At 36.1% G+C, this 16015-nt stretch overlaps 2 protein-coding genes across 5 annotated transcripts; both read left to right on the forward strand.

The window, feature by feature from the left end:
- Positions 1-1155: 1155 nt before the first annotated feature.
- LOC122068826 (salicylic acid-binding protein 2-like) lies at positions 1156-5948 on the forward strand. 2 transcript variants are annotated; one of them, XM_042632741.1, is made up of 3 exons: positions 1156-1552; positions 2844-2981; positions 5515-5948. In XM_042632741.1, exons 1-3 carry the CDS (start codon positions 1199-1201, stop codon positions 5794-5796), a joined length of 774 nt encoding a protein of 257 aa, XP_042488675.1. In that variant the 5' UTR covers positions 1156-1198; the 3' UTR covers positions 5797-5948. The 2 variants fall into 2 exon arrangements, with proteins under 2 accessions (XP_042488675.1, XP_042488676.1); XM_042632742.1 differs by having other exon boundaries at positions 5463-5633.
- Positions 2865-14710, forward strand: LOC122068825 (ent-kaurene oxidase-like). 3 transcript variants are annotated; one of them, XM_042632739.1, is made up of 9 exons: positions 2865-2981; positions 10537-10697; positions 11154-11315; positions 11440-11580; positions 11686-11763; positions 12231-12410; positions 12537-12698; positions 13889-14083; positions 14180-14710. In XM_042632739.1, the coding sequence occupies exons 1-9, from the start codon at positions 2942-2944 to the stop codon at positions 14492-14494; spliced, it is 1434 nt and encodes a 477-aa protein (XP_042488673.1). In that variant the 5' UTR covers positions 2865-2941; the 3' UTR covers positions 14495-14710. The 3 variants fall into 3 exon arrangements, with proteins under 3 accessions (XP_042488673.1, XP_042488674.1, XP_042488672.1); XM_042632740.1 differs by lacking the exon at positions 2865-2981 and adding an exon at positions 10053-10124; XM_042632738.1 differs by lacking the exon at positions 2865-2981 and adding an exon at positions 10157-10442.
- Positions 14711-16015: the final 1305 nt, after the last annotated feature.

Consider the following 16015-nt stretch of genomic DNA (forward strand, 5'->3'; position numbering starts at 1 on the left):
CCTCCCGTCCAAAATGAAGGAAATAACAGAAAAAAAAAAAATTATATATATACGGGGAGAACACCACAACAAAACAACTGTTTATCCCTACAGCTGACTAACGTTGGAAGGGATATCCGAGGAGGATCTAAAGACGGAGCTAACCGAAAACTGGGAACCACTTGAGCCTAATCGAGAGAACCCAGCCGACTATGAGGAATGGGCAAAGGACCTCACCCAACAAAACTGTGTCCACAACTTCAACTTCTTCTTTAACAAAAGAAAGGACCAAACTTGCCTTCAACGGCGGGATTGTCAATATTTCATTAGTGGGCACCTACTACTGATGGTAATGCCGAAGGTAGGAGGTGTTCTTTAGTCTTGTTAGTGTGTTTGAAATTTCAAGTCTGTTAGTTTAGTTATTAATTTATTTTCTTCTATTTTTAATAGAAATATTATTTTAACAAAATAAATGATCATAGGCAAGGGGAGAAATTAATTAAACCTTAGGAACAACTATGATGGTGGTCACTTGGGAGGTGATCCGATCACAATACACAAGTAAGGCCCCAAGGGCAGAAACTTAAAAAAAAAAAAAAAAAAAAGGTAATTGTGTCTGATATAGTCTAACCCAAGTCGATCTGGATTGATATATCAGATCGGTATCGGCCTTAATCAATCCTAAGATCGATCCTGAGTGACGAGGATTCTTCAAATCCTCTCCAGCCGAGGTGTGGCTGGAGTGGGACAAGTGAGGAGGGAGAGAGGTGAAAGGAAAAAAAAAAAAAGGAGAGAGAAAATAGGAAATATAAATCAGGAGAGAGATAGACAAAACCGTGGCTGACCCCTCTTCAGCTACCCCCAGCTAGAGACGATTTGAATCCTGGCGACGACGGCTCAGCTCGACAAAGGAACTATCTTGTCTAATAATTACCAAACTATTTTTTTTTTCTTTTCTATTTTATTTTATTTTATTTTTTTGGTTTGGGTGAGGTGGATAGGTTTCACTAAAGTTGATTCTGATTAGGTCAAGAAATAAAATCAAATATAAACTTTGGATGGTGCTTGGACCACTTTTACCTAACGAAACGTGCTTGTTCTACCTAACGAAACTTGCTTGTTCTACCAAACAAAATTGCTAGTTCTAACTGTATATAAACACATCATATTCATAGAGAGAGAGAGAGAGAAAGAGAGAGAGAGAGAGAGAGAGAGAGAGATGGTGCATTTTGTTCTAGTACATGGTTTATGCCATGGAGCATGGTGTTGGTACAAGGTTAAGCCGCTACTGGAGAGTGCGGGACATCGAGTGACGGCGGTCAACCTTGCTGCTTCAGGGATCAACATGGCTAAAATACATGAGATCCATACCATGTCCGATTATACACAACCTTTAATAGAGTTGATGGAGTCACTTCCTCCAGGAGAGAAGGTAACCCTAATGGGACACAGCTTGGGTGGCTACAATTTGGCTCTTGTCATGGACATGTTTCCTCAAATGATATCCGTAGCTGTCTTTCTCACAGCTTTCTTGCCCGATTGTACACATTCCCCCTCCTATGTCATGGATGAGGTACTTTATATCATCCTTAGTTCTTCATCAAACATTGTTGTTCATCTGGATTTTCATTGAAATATTTCTTAACTATTTAAATACACATAAATGTTGAAGTGATCCCTTTATGAGAAGAACTATCAAAGACTGGCTGTCCTCATAAGGTTGTTAAAATAGCCCAAATATTTGTCTGTGGCTAATCTAATGTGTAGCTATTTCAAGATCCCTTGCCTACATATCAAGTTCTGGCCAAGCTGAGTTTGCTTAGTGTGAAATAAAGATTTGAAAAGCTATGAACTACAAAAGGATGCATGGACATACATGGATGAAAAAAAAAAATGTATATATATAGTCATTTGATTCAATTGGGGATTGAAATTTGACATATTGCTAATCCATAAGGTTTATAGTTTACTGACTTTAAAACGATGGATTATTATTTAAAAGTACCCTTGATGAAATTTTGAAAATTCTATTCCGTTTAATTAGATAGAATTTACTTCACACTAGGTCCCAATTCTCAAATCTATGAACCCGTCATATGTACATATATATATATATATATATATATTAAACAAACCATTTTTAGTTTGTGTTAATTGCAACGCTGCTAAATTTGTTTTACAAAATAATGTCTCAAATTTAGCTTTCAAACAAATTTTAAAAGCTTTACTCTCAATTTTCGAATTTCAAATTGAATATTTTAAAGGAGAATTCAATTCTGTCCCTGATTTCCTTACTCGTGAATTCCTACAAGGTCAGACACCTCAAATTAATGTTCTCAAAACGGCTCCCCCTAAAGAGTCTACTTCTTCAAACTCTCTAGTCTGCTCCAAATCTAGTTATGGCACCATTGGCGCCCCTTAAACTAAATATATATATATATATATATATAACCCAATCGGATTGGTTGAATTCCCTAATTCTGTTAGAAATATGCACCTGATCCTAATTCTATCTGATTTTGTGAACCCTCTTTAAGATCACCTTGATTTCACATTTAAAATCGGGTGCTCCCTATTTCCAATCTTGCTACAAGAGATAAGTTTCATTTATTTTTTTTATCATTTCACCCGATTTTAATGAAACTTCTCGTAATGACATACATGAGATGCATATCAATACATGACCTGATCATGTTCTCTCTACCCAATGATCAAAATGTACAAATCATCTGTCCACATGATAGAAGTACTTTCTTATGAAATCTTATGAAAATAATATTTAACCTTTTTTTATTTATTAATAAAAGCAAATATAGAGGAACACTCTTGTAATCTGCTACTCTATTTCATCCACATGACAACAGTTGATGGAGAGGAACCCAGCAGGATTTTGGTTAGATAGTCACCTTTCATCTGATCTGGACCCCGTGAAGCCAAAAACCATAACGATATTTGGCTCCAAATGCTTGACCACCAAGATCTATCAACTCTGCTCCGCACAGGTAACTCCTTATACTCTCTCTCTCTCTCTCCACTTGCACGCACGCATCCATCGTATGGCCCTCCCTGTTCGTTAATTGTATCATATTGTTTCAAAATCTCAACAATCATTACATGATAAAGGGAAAAGGCTGGTATGCTAAAGGTATATCTAAATTTGTATTTATCTCTCTTCTTCTTTCTTTGAAAAAGTCTCCTATACTTCTTTCATCTTAGCCTTTCCATTGAATGAGCCATTAGCTTCAAGAAAACCAACGAAATAATCAACCTCCTCCCGATATGATGATCTTAATATTAGGAGGCATTGTTTAGGATGGATGGAACAAGCTTTTATAATGAATTATACCATACCCATAGTTATGTGCTTTCCCTAAAACTAGAGCTTGCCCTTGCTATGGAAGCCTTCTTCCACTGAAGTGTCAGTACCGTATGCTGGCCAATCCCTTGATGTAGTTCGAGAAGCGCCACTGGAGTGAGATATGCTATCAATTGGAATGGTATTCAGTATTTGGTACTGTTTCAATATGGTACCACGGGGCAAGAGTCAATATCAAAATTATAAAAGAAAAATGCCTATATTTCAATACCGATATCATACCTACTTAGTACAATTTTTGTTTGGTATAATACACTAGTTTTATATTTGGTACAAATACGATTTTGCTATGAATACAGTTTTGATACAATATTTTCCATTTTTTTAACCTTTTATGTATATATATATATTCGGTATTTCAGTATGGTATTCTGTACAGTTTGGTATTTCAATACGATTTTAGCATTTCGATATAATTTGCTACATATCAATCAGCTTTATCATAAAAATTGATATTATACCAAACAACAAAAAATATTAGTTTGTCATACTGGAACAGTACTGAATCTGCTTCCACAACATTCTTTTTTCTTTTTTGATAACTCATCCAAAATATTCATGACACTTAAATTGAAATTCTTCACATAATTCGGATACTATCTATGAGTATAATATAATTTTTATTATAAAATATATGATCAACAATTGCAGGACTGTATTTAACAATTTTTTTTTTCAAAATAAAATAAAGATATGGTTAGAATAGACCCACTTATGATCAATATATTTCAAAACCAACTTTTTTTATTGTTTATAATAAGAGGCAAAATTTTCTATTGGTGAGAGGTCCTTGCACCATAGACACAGGGGGTGCGAATGACCATTGTGCCCCCTCTTGAGGATGCACACCTTTGTGTCTGGTTGCAGGGGCCTCACGTGGATAGAAAACATTTACACTTATAATTATTTAAGGAAAGGATTCCCTGAAAAGCAGCTTAACCCCTACATCATTGCTCCTCAATAATTATATCGGACATTTTTGTATTTTTATACTTGAAGGTGAATTTGGAAGTTAGTGTTAAAAGCCATGAAATTAAAATAACTGAAATATCTATTGTCGAATTCATATGGGGGTATATGGAAAAAACTCCATATTGAGTCTGATTCTAAGGATTATTCAAATGCAGTCGAAGTCCACATCCTTGGCCATGCAGCCTATTGTTGTGAACAGCCAACATATAGATTTCTATTTTACTTCTTGCAATTTCTCTTCTATTTCTAACATGGTTTAAGTTATCGAAATCGGTCTTGAGATTGGCCTCACCTGATACTAATATGATTTTAATTTGGATCGGCCTATATTAGTCTAGATAAATAGAAATACCATTGGTTTTCATTTAAAAATAATTTATTGTTTTTATCTTTTTACCCTTCGTTCATATCAATCCATCGATACGTGATCGGCTTTGGCTGAAATCAATTCGATCCACCCAATTTTGCCAAATCCGATTCAATTCCTTAAACTATGATTTCTAGGAGTCTAAATCAATGGCTGACTACTTAGTCAGGAAGGTTTTGTCTATGTCTTGTATGATAATTTAGTCTCTTTCTACTCCATGATTGATGAAGTCATGTATTTTCCACATGATTCTCAATAGATTTTTGCTTACCAAAAAAAAAAAAAAAAAACCACATAGGTGATTCCTACTCCTCTGGCAATGCTGAGCCAAAAGGGTCATGGATCTTTGTTGATTCTATCAGTACTAATATATGATGCTCTATGATGTTTCTTCTATTATTATTTTTCATCCTCCTTGGTTCGAAAATAAATTTTCATAAGTAATAATTGTTTATTAACATTTTGGAGAAAATTTTTTGTCACTCAAGATGAATGAAGAGAGAAATGAATCTCTTAATCTAATATGATTTGACGTTGTGATTAGACTCCTAAAATAATGAATATCATCATTAATTTCTATCACTATTTAAAGGTTTGTAATACCTTTCCTAAGGGAAACTCAGTCCCAAAATATTTTTCTTTTTTTCTCTTTCAGACTCAAGCAATTATTTTTTAACATATTTGTCACTATTGAATAAAAAAAAGGCATACTTGTTCCTATTGGCAACTGAAAGGATTTTGTTTTATTTTATTTTTTATTTCCCTTAGTGATAATCAACGACTTTTTTTCCCCTTATTGGTGATAATCAACAACTGAAAGGACTTGGCACTAGCAAAGATGATGTTAAGGCCTGGTTCCTCGTTCCAAGAAGATTTAAAAAAGAGGAAGGAATTCTCTAAAGAGGGATATGGCTCCGTTAATCGAGTTTACATTGTATGCAAAAAAGATTTATTAATTACGGAAGATTTCCAGCGTTGGATGATTGGGAATTATTCAGTTAAAGAGGTGATGGAGATAGAGGATGCTGATCATATGGCTATGATGTCAAGCCCAGATGAATTGTGTCGTTGTCTTTTGGACATTGCCAACAAATATAATTGATTTGGTCTCGCCCTGTTACTGCTACTCAGTGGCACCTTCATGTTGTGAACATTGATGCTTTCCCCTTCTTTACCTTTCATGAATAAGGTTAAAAGTTGTTATGGGCAGAAGTAAATAAGATAGGAAAAAGGATCTCAATCCCATTGTCACCTTATCTGGTTTCATGTTGCCCCATGTTACTTGTGTTCGTGTTGTTTTCGTTATTGTTTAGGTTTTTATGAAATGGAAAAATTTAAGGGAGGGGAAAGCTCCCAATAAATGCCACGCAAGAAACCGACACAGGGATAGTGAGAACTAAACTTGGAGAAGGATGAAAGGTGTAGCCCTTCAAGCTTTAATTTGATATAAATATCATATCAATTAGAGTTCTAGAGAGAGATTTATTACCAATTGCCTAAGAATAGGTTGGGGTGCCACCCTATGTTGGTGGCCTAGTGATGGGGAAGGATGAAATGAAGCTACAGGCATGCTGAATAGATCTGGCTTGTATTGAAAGAATGCAATTAATTAGGTGAATTTCGCCCTAATCTAGCGACAAGTGTCTCTATTGATGTGAACGACCAAGATTAGGTGAGAGAAAACTTAGGGCATTAGCTAGGTCTGGATCTGCAAAAACCCAACTCGGTTCAAATCCTCACTTAATCAAAAAATCCTCTTTCCAGTATAAATCCCCCTTTCGCTAAGATGACCTAGGTTCAAATCTCAGATTTCTTGCTAAATCAGCTGCTGCAGAAGAAGGTCTGCACCGGTTTCTAGCTTACAAAAGGGCCTTCATCTTCTCTAGTGGTAGCAAACTTCTCCTGTGGTAGCAGAGGTCGTGGGCGACAGTTCTTCTTGGTACTTTGTTTTCATCTCTCTCGCTCTCTTCCTCCTGTGGCAGCAAAGGTTACTAAAGCTATGTTTGGTAGTCAGGAGAAGAAAAGAAAAGAAAAGAAAAAGAAAGAAATGAAATGGTGATAAAATAAAAAAAATATGTATATTTATTACCATTGGAAGATCTTTTCTCTTCTTTTCTTCTCTTCTCTTCTCTTTCCTTTTCTTTTTTCTTGGCTATCAAACACAGCCTAAAGGAAACGTATGCAGAGACAAAGAAGAGAGAGAGAGCGTGGATTACGAAGAGAAAAATAATTTCATCTGATCATCACTACATCAACCAATGAATAACGCCAACTTTCTAACTTCTGAGATGACGATGATGATTCTCCCAAAACCCATTGGCCTTTTATTGGATACCTAGTTCTACCCGGTTTCTCCCCAATTAGTGAGAACCACAGAAACTTTTCCAGATGGACCTAAAAACCACCCATTAAAACAAGGAATTTCTCAATTTCCTGTTAGTTATGCTGAAAACTTGAGGGCATTACCGTTGAGTTAAATCCATTTCAGTTGAGAGATTTCCTCGGGTTCTTCACATGCTGTGGAAAAAAAAAGGGAAATTTTTCTAGTTGAAATAAAAAGCCCATGAACTGAGATCTTATTCCATGATCTCAGCGAAAGGGGGATTTACACTGTAAAGCTGGTTTTTGATTTGGAGAGGATCTGGATAAGTTAGGTTTTTATAGATTCAGACCCAGCTGGTGCTCTCACCTTTCTCTCACCTAATTGCCTAATAGAGGGGAATTACACCTAATTTCAACATATGGGAATTGAAGAGGATCTGGATCCCTTGCGAGAGGGGCATAATTGCCTTATACCTCACCTCATTTTGGGGAAAGAGAGGGAGATGAATCAAAATCAGAGTCAGCCAACATAAAACAAAGTTAACCATTAGTAAATAGGGTCAATATCACAATATGGGGAAGATGTTAGGCACCCCAATCCATCTTGTTAAATTGTTCTTTTTTCTTTTGCTAAAAGATTATTTGTACCAAAAGAAAGAAAAAATGAACAAATTAGACAAAGTCAGAAACTAAAACAAAGCAAACTAATGAGTGATCCCCACCTTAGGTATTACCATCAGCAAGAGAGCGCCAACATGCCAGGAAAAAATCTAGACCACTGATATTTAGGCCTATCAATGACTAACTCCTCTTGCATATGTGATTGCAAAAAACAACCATAGAAGAAGAAACTATATATAGTTCTCACCCTTGTCACTTCTAAGAAATCTACAATTGAATTTGATCCCCTAAAACAATGTGTTATCTTTCATTCAATTGACGCCAAAAAAGGTTGAACAAACAGCCAGTCAAGTATCACAAATCAAAGAATTAACTTCGTATTCATCGAGATAGTAATAACCATAGAATCACTTTTGATCGATAATTTTAGGATTCCAAGCTTCCTTGCCATAAGCAAACCTTCCATTAGGGCAATGAATTCTGCCTCGCATTAATTCTTATGCCCAAGAAAGGTACCAAAGGAGAAAATAATTCTAGCACGGTTAAATTGGCGGTCTTCCTATTACTTCGCCAAATTTACAGTATAGCACATGCTAATGACTAAAGACAACAAAGGAAATTAAATAAAATACAAAAAATAAAAGATAAGTTTAGGATAGCGAAACGGTTAGCTATAAAACGAAGATTAGTATATAGGAGTAAATAAACAGGAGAAGTAACACATACCTGAAGGTTCATCTACAAAGTTAGTATACAAGAAAAGTAAAGAAAATAATATACAATAATAAACGTGAGAGATAATTATAACAAAGAAAGCGAATAAACTGTGGTGTCAGTTTGAGATGGTGTCGATTAAATAATTTTGTGGTGTAATCTTGGGGTTGAAATCGTCTCTAATTCCGATCTCGTACAATTCCGTGTAATACCATCTTCAGGCGGTGACACGTGTATTGATACCAATACAATGGTCCAGATCTGGTACAACTAATAAAACATTAAATCAGTGAAGAGGCATTTAAATCAGATCTGGACCATTGCATTGGTATCAATACATGTGTCACCCCTGAAGATGGTATTGCTCGGAATTGTACGAGATCGGAATTGCAGACGATTTTTTTCCGTAATCTTGAGATTAAAAAATTCTGTGGTGTAAACTTCGACGTGGAGTGTATTACAAAATTATGTGGTACAAGCTTGAGATGGGGTGCATTAAACTTAATATCAATGGGTGGTGCATTAAACTTAATATCAATGGGTGTTCCTTGGTTAATCCAAGCAGGCTAGGTGCTGGTGGTATCTTTAGAGATCACAAGGGGATGGAAATCCTATCTCTCAAAGTATTAGTCGGATAAAAAAACACAAACTTTGAGATTGAAGGATGAGATTTTGCAGGATACTTTGTGCAAACCCAGTTTCCGCATCTTTGGGGAAAAGACTAAAGAAGATTTCAAACGGTAACATTGAACCAACAACAAATAACGAAGTTTCATTGTCTAAATCGAGTACAAAACATTAAAGAAACATTTAAACATGCCTCAATTGATAAGATTTCAAACGTCAGGTGCCTAACATATAATTTCCTCAAATGTTTGATACCCTAACTGTCGTTTACCCTAATTATTATTAGGGAAACGATTTTTAGCATTCTCCATGCAACATACGTATTATTTAGTTTCCTTTTTGTTGCTTCAAGGGTCCTTGTTGACTCCTACGAGTGTTGATGGGCGACAGATGGGGAAGAGGGAGAATTGGGCATTGGGCTGAGTGTGAGGTGGGGTTAGAATGAAGGAGTTTTGTTGGAGAAACTAATATTATAGAATTGGGAAAAAGAAATCTGTCAGTCTGATGTTGCCTACTGTCAGACACATATGAGGGTGTAAAAAGACCACATGCAAGTGCTAAAGATGCTCATGTACGTCTTCTCATTGACCCAGTGTATTGGTAATTGACCCCCCTGCTGGTCCAAGGTTACAGTTTTTTTTTTTCTTTTTTGGTCTAACGAGGGGCATCCAAGCCTTCGACCACAAGTCCCGTAGGCCCATACAACCCCACAACTGCATGAATCAGGCCGTACTAGGATTGTTCAACTTTCACTAAAAATCCAGTGTGAATGGTGAACGGATCAGGTTCACATACAAAAATGTTCTCGTACGTTCTTGGTTCGTGGATTTACAATCTATTAAATGAAGAGAGAGAAAATTGAATCCACGGACCAAGGTTATTCTCATACATTCTCGTACGTGAACCTGATTTGATCTCTTGTGAATGTCCACAAAGAGGTAAGAAGAGTCAAACTCAGAATCACATGCTTCCTAAGGCAAAGGTCCCTTGAGATTGTGAACAATTACAGCTTACAACCACAAATGAAACGGATGCAACACCAAAAGTCACGTTACCCTCACACGTTGCTGCATGTACTAGACCAATGGATCCTTTTGGAAACCTTGTAACGCTCACCAGCCACTTCACTGGGGGAGACCCAAAAAGGTTTTTATATTCTTAATTACATCTTTCATTGTAGCTGTTCCTATGTTTAAATGCCAGAAGTCATAAACCAGAGAAAAGGACTCAGAATCCTTAATAAATCTAATTTTGGTTTGAGTTATATAATCTATTAATTCAACTCAGTTGTGGCTCCATATCCCCTCCTCCATCATCACTACACTACTGAGGTGATCTTGAGCTATATGGCCATGGTTTATGCCATTGTTGCTCTTGGATGTCTTCTGTTAGCTTTTCTATTCTTTGTTACGAGATTGTTCTCTAATGGGAGGATTGCATCTCCCAGACATATACCTCCACCCGGTACTGTAGCTAGTTCTGGTTTAATTAATTTAACTAATTTTTTATTATTATTAATTTTGATAAAGATGGGAGGATTAATGGATTTGGTTTGCAGGGGTTCCTGGGCTACCTTTGATCGGGAATTTACTGCAATTCCAGGAGAAGCCACCCCATGAGACGTTCACTAAATGGGCTGATGTTTATGGACCGATCTACTCTATTAGGACTGGAGCTTCCAGGTTGGTGGTTCTCAATTCCACTGATGTTGCCAAAGAGGTATGTATCTCTTCCTATATGTACTCATGGTTTTACTCAAAATATACAGCTTCATGATCTAGTAGTCTATTGTAGAAACGCAATCAATAATGCACACAAATTTACGAGGTTCAACAATATTGCCTACGTCCTCGGTGATATGAGATCCCTACTTCACTATCAATGGAGAATAGGGTTACAGCGCTCCTCCTCACACCTTTCTCAGATTGCTTACAGAGAAAGAGAATATTATCGAAAAACTCTAATACCAAAAAGTACAAATTTGCCCTTAGGAAACGAGTTCCAAATAAAAAAATTCGCACAGAGTTGCAACCCCTATACCCCCGCTACGTAGGTTAACTGCATCAATACTCCCTAGATAAAACTGCGACGGAATACAAGACATCGTACACCAACATCTATGAGGTGTTTATGTCAACAATTTAATGTTCATAGCTCAATCTGTTGCTTTTGCAGGCTATGGTGGCAAGGTATTCATCCATCTCAACAAGGAAGCTTTCAAGTGCATTGAAGATAATCACAAACCATAAAAGTATGGTTGCCTCAAGTGATTATGATGAGTTCTACAAGATGGTGAAGCGAAATATAGTCATAAGTCTCTTGGGAGCAAATGCTCAGGTTTGCTAGTTCAATCTCCTCAAACCTTTAATAAAGAAACAAGTAATGCAGCTTCCCCCTCCCCTTCTCTTATTGTGTGGGTGCTTTGGAGTTTGTTTGACATATATTTATTTTAAAATTTCAGAAGCGATTTCGTTGTCACAGAGATACCTTGATAGAGAATGTGTTGAACTGCTTGCTCGCTCACGTAGAGAACAATCCTGATCAAGCTGTGAACTTCAGAAATATTTTCAGAGATGAACTCTTTGGATTGGCATTGAAAGAAGTGAGTTGCTTCATTCTTGTTAACAGTTTTCATATTTCTATATAAAAAACAGAGGATGCTATTGAAAGATTGCATTAAACATGGAATTTGAAATGGTATTTTCAGGCTTTGGGAAATGACATGGATTCATCCATTTATGTTGAAGATCTAGGTACTAGGCTCTCAAGAGAGGAGATCTATCAGGTGATTTTTTTTTTTTTTAATAACCTTGTGTGTATTAGAATTTGGGAGCTATAGAGAAGTGACCAATTACAGATTTGATTGCCAAGAAGAGTGCAGTATCTCAAATATCTCTTTCTTGGACCTTTCATCCTTACTTTGCTAGTGATGAGATTTGTTGGGATGGATTTCAATTCGTTTCAAGATGATCTTTGCTTAGCTGCATAGTGTATTCTGCTGATGGCTTTGCCAAAGGTGGAATCTCTGGGTAACTGAAGGTGTCTTGTTTCTCTGCTGATGGCAATGCCGAAAGTGGATTTTCAAGATCTTTTTCATATTTTGTTGATCCGGGCATGTCGGGATGTTAATCCTGTACATCCATATTTTTATTTTATACTATACTTTTGCTGGTCTGTGGCCAAAAAAAAAAAATTAGAAGTTGGGAGCAAAGCCGCCATGCCCCCAACATACTTATAGTAAAGATCTTTCAGGTGTTGGTGATTGATCTATTGATGGGTGCAACGGAGGTGGACTGGAGAGATTTATTTCCGTATCTCAGATGGATTCCTAACAAGAGCCTGGAAATGAAGATCAAGCGAATGGATGCACAAAGAGAAGCAGTGATGAAGGCCCTTACTGAGGAGCCAAAGAAACGGATTGCTATGGGACAGGTTGACATTTCTTGTTCGATCTGTTTGATCTTCTTCTTGTGGATAGACCAGTCAGAGATTCTTGTATAAACATTCAGATATTATTCAGTTTTTTACTGTTGTTCTAAACAAAGGCTTGTTTTACAGAAAATGAACTGTTATCTTGATTACTTGTTATCTGAAGCAAAGACACTTACAGAGAAACAACTTCTTATGTTGTTATGGGAAGTAATTGTTGAGTCCTCAGATACAATCTTGGTCACAACAGAGTGGTGCATGTATGAACTTGCAAAAGATGCATTCCATCAGGTGATTGTCTAAACAAAAGTTTCGTTTATGCTTTGTGCACTTTTTTAGTCTTGGAGGTACTATGTATTATATTCCGTCACTTGTATAAGTGGGTTGATTCTAAAGGACTGTTAAGAGGATATTTCAGTATTTTACTATAGGGTTTCATTATGGCTCCATTTGGTTGCAATGAAAATTTAAAGGGAAAGGAAGTGAAATTTTCGTACTATAAAAAGAAATTTTTATAATCATTACCCCATGTGATTGTATAAACTACTTAATTTTTTAACCACATTTAGTAATGATATATTTTACATGTAATTTTTATTTTACATATTATAGCAAAAGGTTTTGGATGTGAAGTAAAGTGAAATTTTATAACCAAATATGGAATTATTTGAAGTTAATGTCAAAGTTACATGGGTAATGATTACATATATTTCTTTTTTAAGTATGAAAATTTCACTTCCCTTTCCTTTAATTTCCCTTACAACCAAACATAGCCTATAAATTTGTAATCCTATTCTCCATTGATAATGAAGTTCTTATGTGTGTTTCGGATTTTTGACCTGTTATGCAGATTGACCTGCTCTAACGAATTTTGGTGGCAACCCGAATGGGATTTTTCCTGAGGTCTATGATAGGCTTCGGGCTTGAACCTCACCCTTGCGGTACAGTACAACTTGACTGGATGCAACCCTCTGGATTGACCAGACTTGGAGGAGTATTTATATGTTATGTTGTCTTGGATCCATGTAGCCGACCCCATTAAGTTGGGATAAGGTTATGGTTGTTGTTGTTTGTTGTCTTATTGTCTAAACATGTAAATTTGAGGTTTTTCGAATTAAGGTTTTGGAGTGAGAATTCTTGCTGCGAGTTTGGGTGTTCTTAAAGATCTCCATTGTAATTTTTCTTTCAACATAGTGAATCATTTTCTTTTTCACCCGAGGACATAGAACATCATATCGGTGTGTGAACTTCATTAAATCCGTGTCATCTTGTGTGAATCTGTTCTTTTTCTTCGTTTTTCTTTGGTGTTTGTTCTAACAGAAGCAGATCTCATCTCACCGTGGATGTAAGCAATCTTGCGGAACCACATAAATCTGTGTGCTTTATGTAATTGTTTGTTTGCAACTTCCATTCTTTTCTGCCTCGTTTTAGGTTTATGTTTTTCCACATTTAGTATATTCTGATTACTTCTAGTCTTACAGGATCGCTTATATCAGGAGATTCAAAAAATTTGTGGTTCTGATAAGATTTCAGAGGAACATCTTTCACAATTACCATACCTAAATGCTGTTTTCCATGAAACACTGAGAAAGTACAGTCCAGCTCCTGTGCTTCTCCCACGATATGTTCATGAAGATACTGAACTAGGAGGGTACCACATTCCTGCTGGAACTCAGGTGAAATAATATTCTATGCTTGAAAAACTTGATATAATACCTTTTCTCTATTGGGTTTCATCAGTACTTTGGTCTGAAATGTTGAAATACTCACAGATTGTAATCAATATCTATGGGTGCAACATGAACAAGAAACAATGGGATGAACCTGAAAAGTGGAAACCTGAGAGGTTTCTTGATAGCAAGTATGATTCAACTGATTTGTACAAGACAATGGCTTTTGGAGGAGGAAAGAGAGTCTGTGCAGGTGCTTTGCAGGCAATGTTGATTGCTTGTACAGCTATTGGTAGATCTGTGCAGGAGTTTGAGTGGAGACTCAAAGAAGGGGAAGAAGGAGATATAAACACAGTTAGGCTCACCACCTGCAAGCTTAATCCATTACAAGTAATGATAAAACGAAGAGAAAGATAAGAGATTGATTCACCCAGATTGCTTATGTTTCTTTCAAGGTGGGATCATCTAATATTTAGTTGACATCATAGTTGAAAGGTATGGGAATATGTACCTTGAAAATTTAGTTTTTCCCCTCTTATGGTTCATCAAGGATTCAGATTTCGAACTTCAAAAGGAGTAGTCTCCTTATCTTTTGGCAATAAATTTAAGTTTGAGAATTTCATCCTGAGGAAACAGACTAGAAAAAAATGTTTGTACATCCTGACTTCAGAGAGTGTACTTGCAATTGCACTATAGGGAGTCAGGATCACCTGTCCACCACATCTCCCACCTGACCATATGGACAGGTGAGCCATATTCTCGACTAGGGGTGTCAATCGTTTAGTTTCGATCAGCTTCATTGTTATGTCCTAATATGTCTTGCATATATGAGGGCTGTGTAGAAACTGAAATCTATTCATGATGCAGATAACAAAACAAAACAAAACAGAAAGAATAACAATCAAGCAACCGCAATGCAATGATATATGTGGTACAACAAAGTACCTATGTCCATGGTGGGATGAGAGCCACTTCAATAACGAAGGAGAAAAGGTTACGAATTCTCACACACCCATGTGACAGGAGTCGATCTACTGGCCTCTGCCGCCTTTTCATAGACAAAACTGAGCTAGTTAATAAATATTAATTAGTCAATTAATGGTCCTTAAATGGTTTTGATTAATGGATGTTAATTGGTTGTTAAGCAGTCAAATAATTTATTTTTATGGGAATTTTGGTTAATCAATCTGGATTGTTTTAATAAACAGGTTTTGGTTTTATTCAGGTGATCTCAAACTCCTCAGTCATTTCACCCAAAAAAAAATCCTCAATCAGTTCTATTGACCTGAATTTTTTTTTTTTATTTTAATTATTATTGACCTGAAGATGACACCAGATCTTCAAGGAACACTCTTGCCATGTCTAGTTTTGATTTTGAATATAAATTTTTGGAATAAATCCTAAACTGATAAACGAATAGAAGCAGAATCTTGTTTGGACCAATCCAAAATCATTACACTCTAAATCAGTAAAAGGTTGTTTAAAAAAAAAAAAATTTCAGTAAAAATTCTTTGATTTTGAGAGTGACCCTCTTCTACTCTTTACGTCTCTTTGACTCTTCCTTCCTCAATCATTTGTTGAGATGGTTGTGTTGTCCATATCCTTTCGTTTTTTTTTTTTTCAGATTTGATAATGCGAGTTTATAGCATATATTTGTTTAATAGTTTGGAATTCGCTTAATTGTTGGGGAAAGGTTTTGTGCATGGTCATGCATGGTTTAGGGCATACAAACAGCTATTTAACAAATGTGAGGGATGCATTGTAGACCTCGTCTCCGTCCAACGGATGTGCATGAAACCTTTCGTTATAGTTTTCAACACGAAAAGTTTTGTGCATATCATTTGGGATGTAAACGAATCAAATACGGTGTGATCAGATCTGAATATTTTCTAATTCGATACAAATACCTTTTTAAATGGATATAGTTTTGAATTGAAT

Source organism: Macadamia integrifolia, unplaced genomic scaffold (genome assembly GCF_013358625.1).
Source record: "Macadamia integrifolia cultivar HAES 741 unplaced genomic scaffold, SCU_Mint_v3 scaffold46, whole genome shotgun sequence".
NCBI lineage: Eukaryota > Viridiplantae > Streptophyta > Magnoliopsida > Proteales > Proteaceae > Macadamia > Macadamia integrifolia.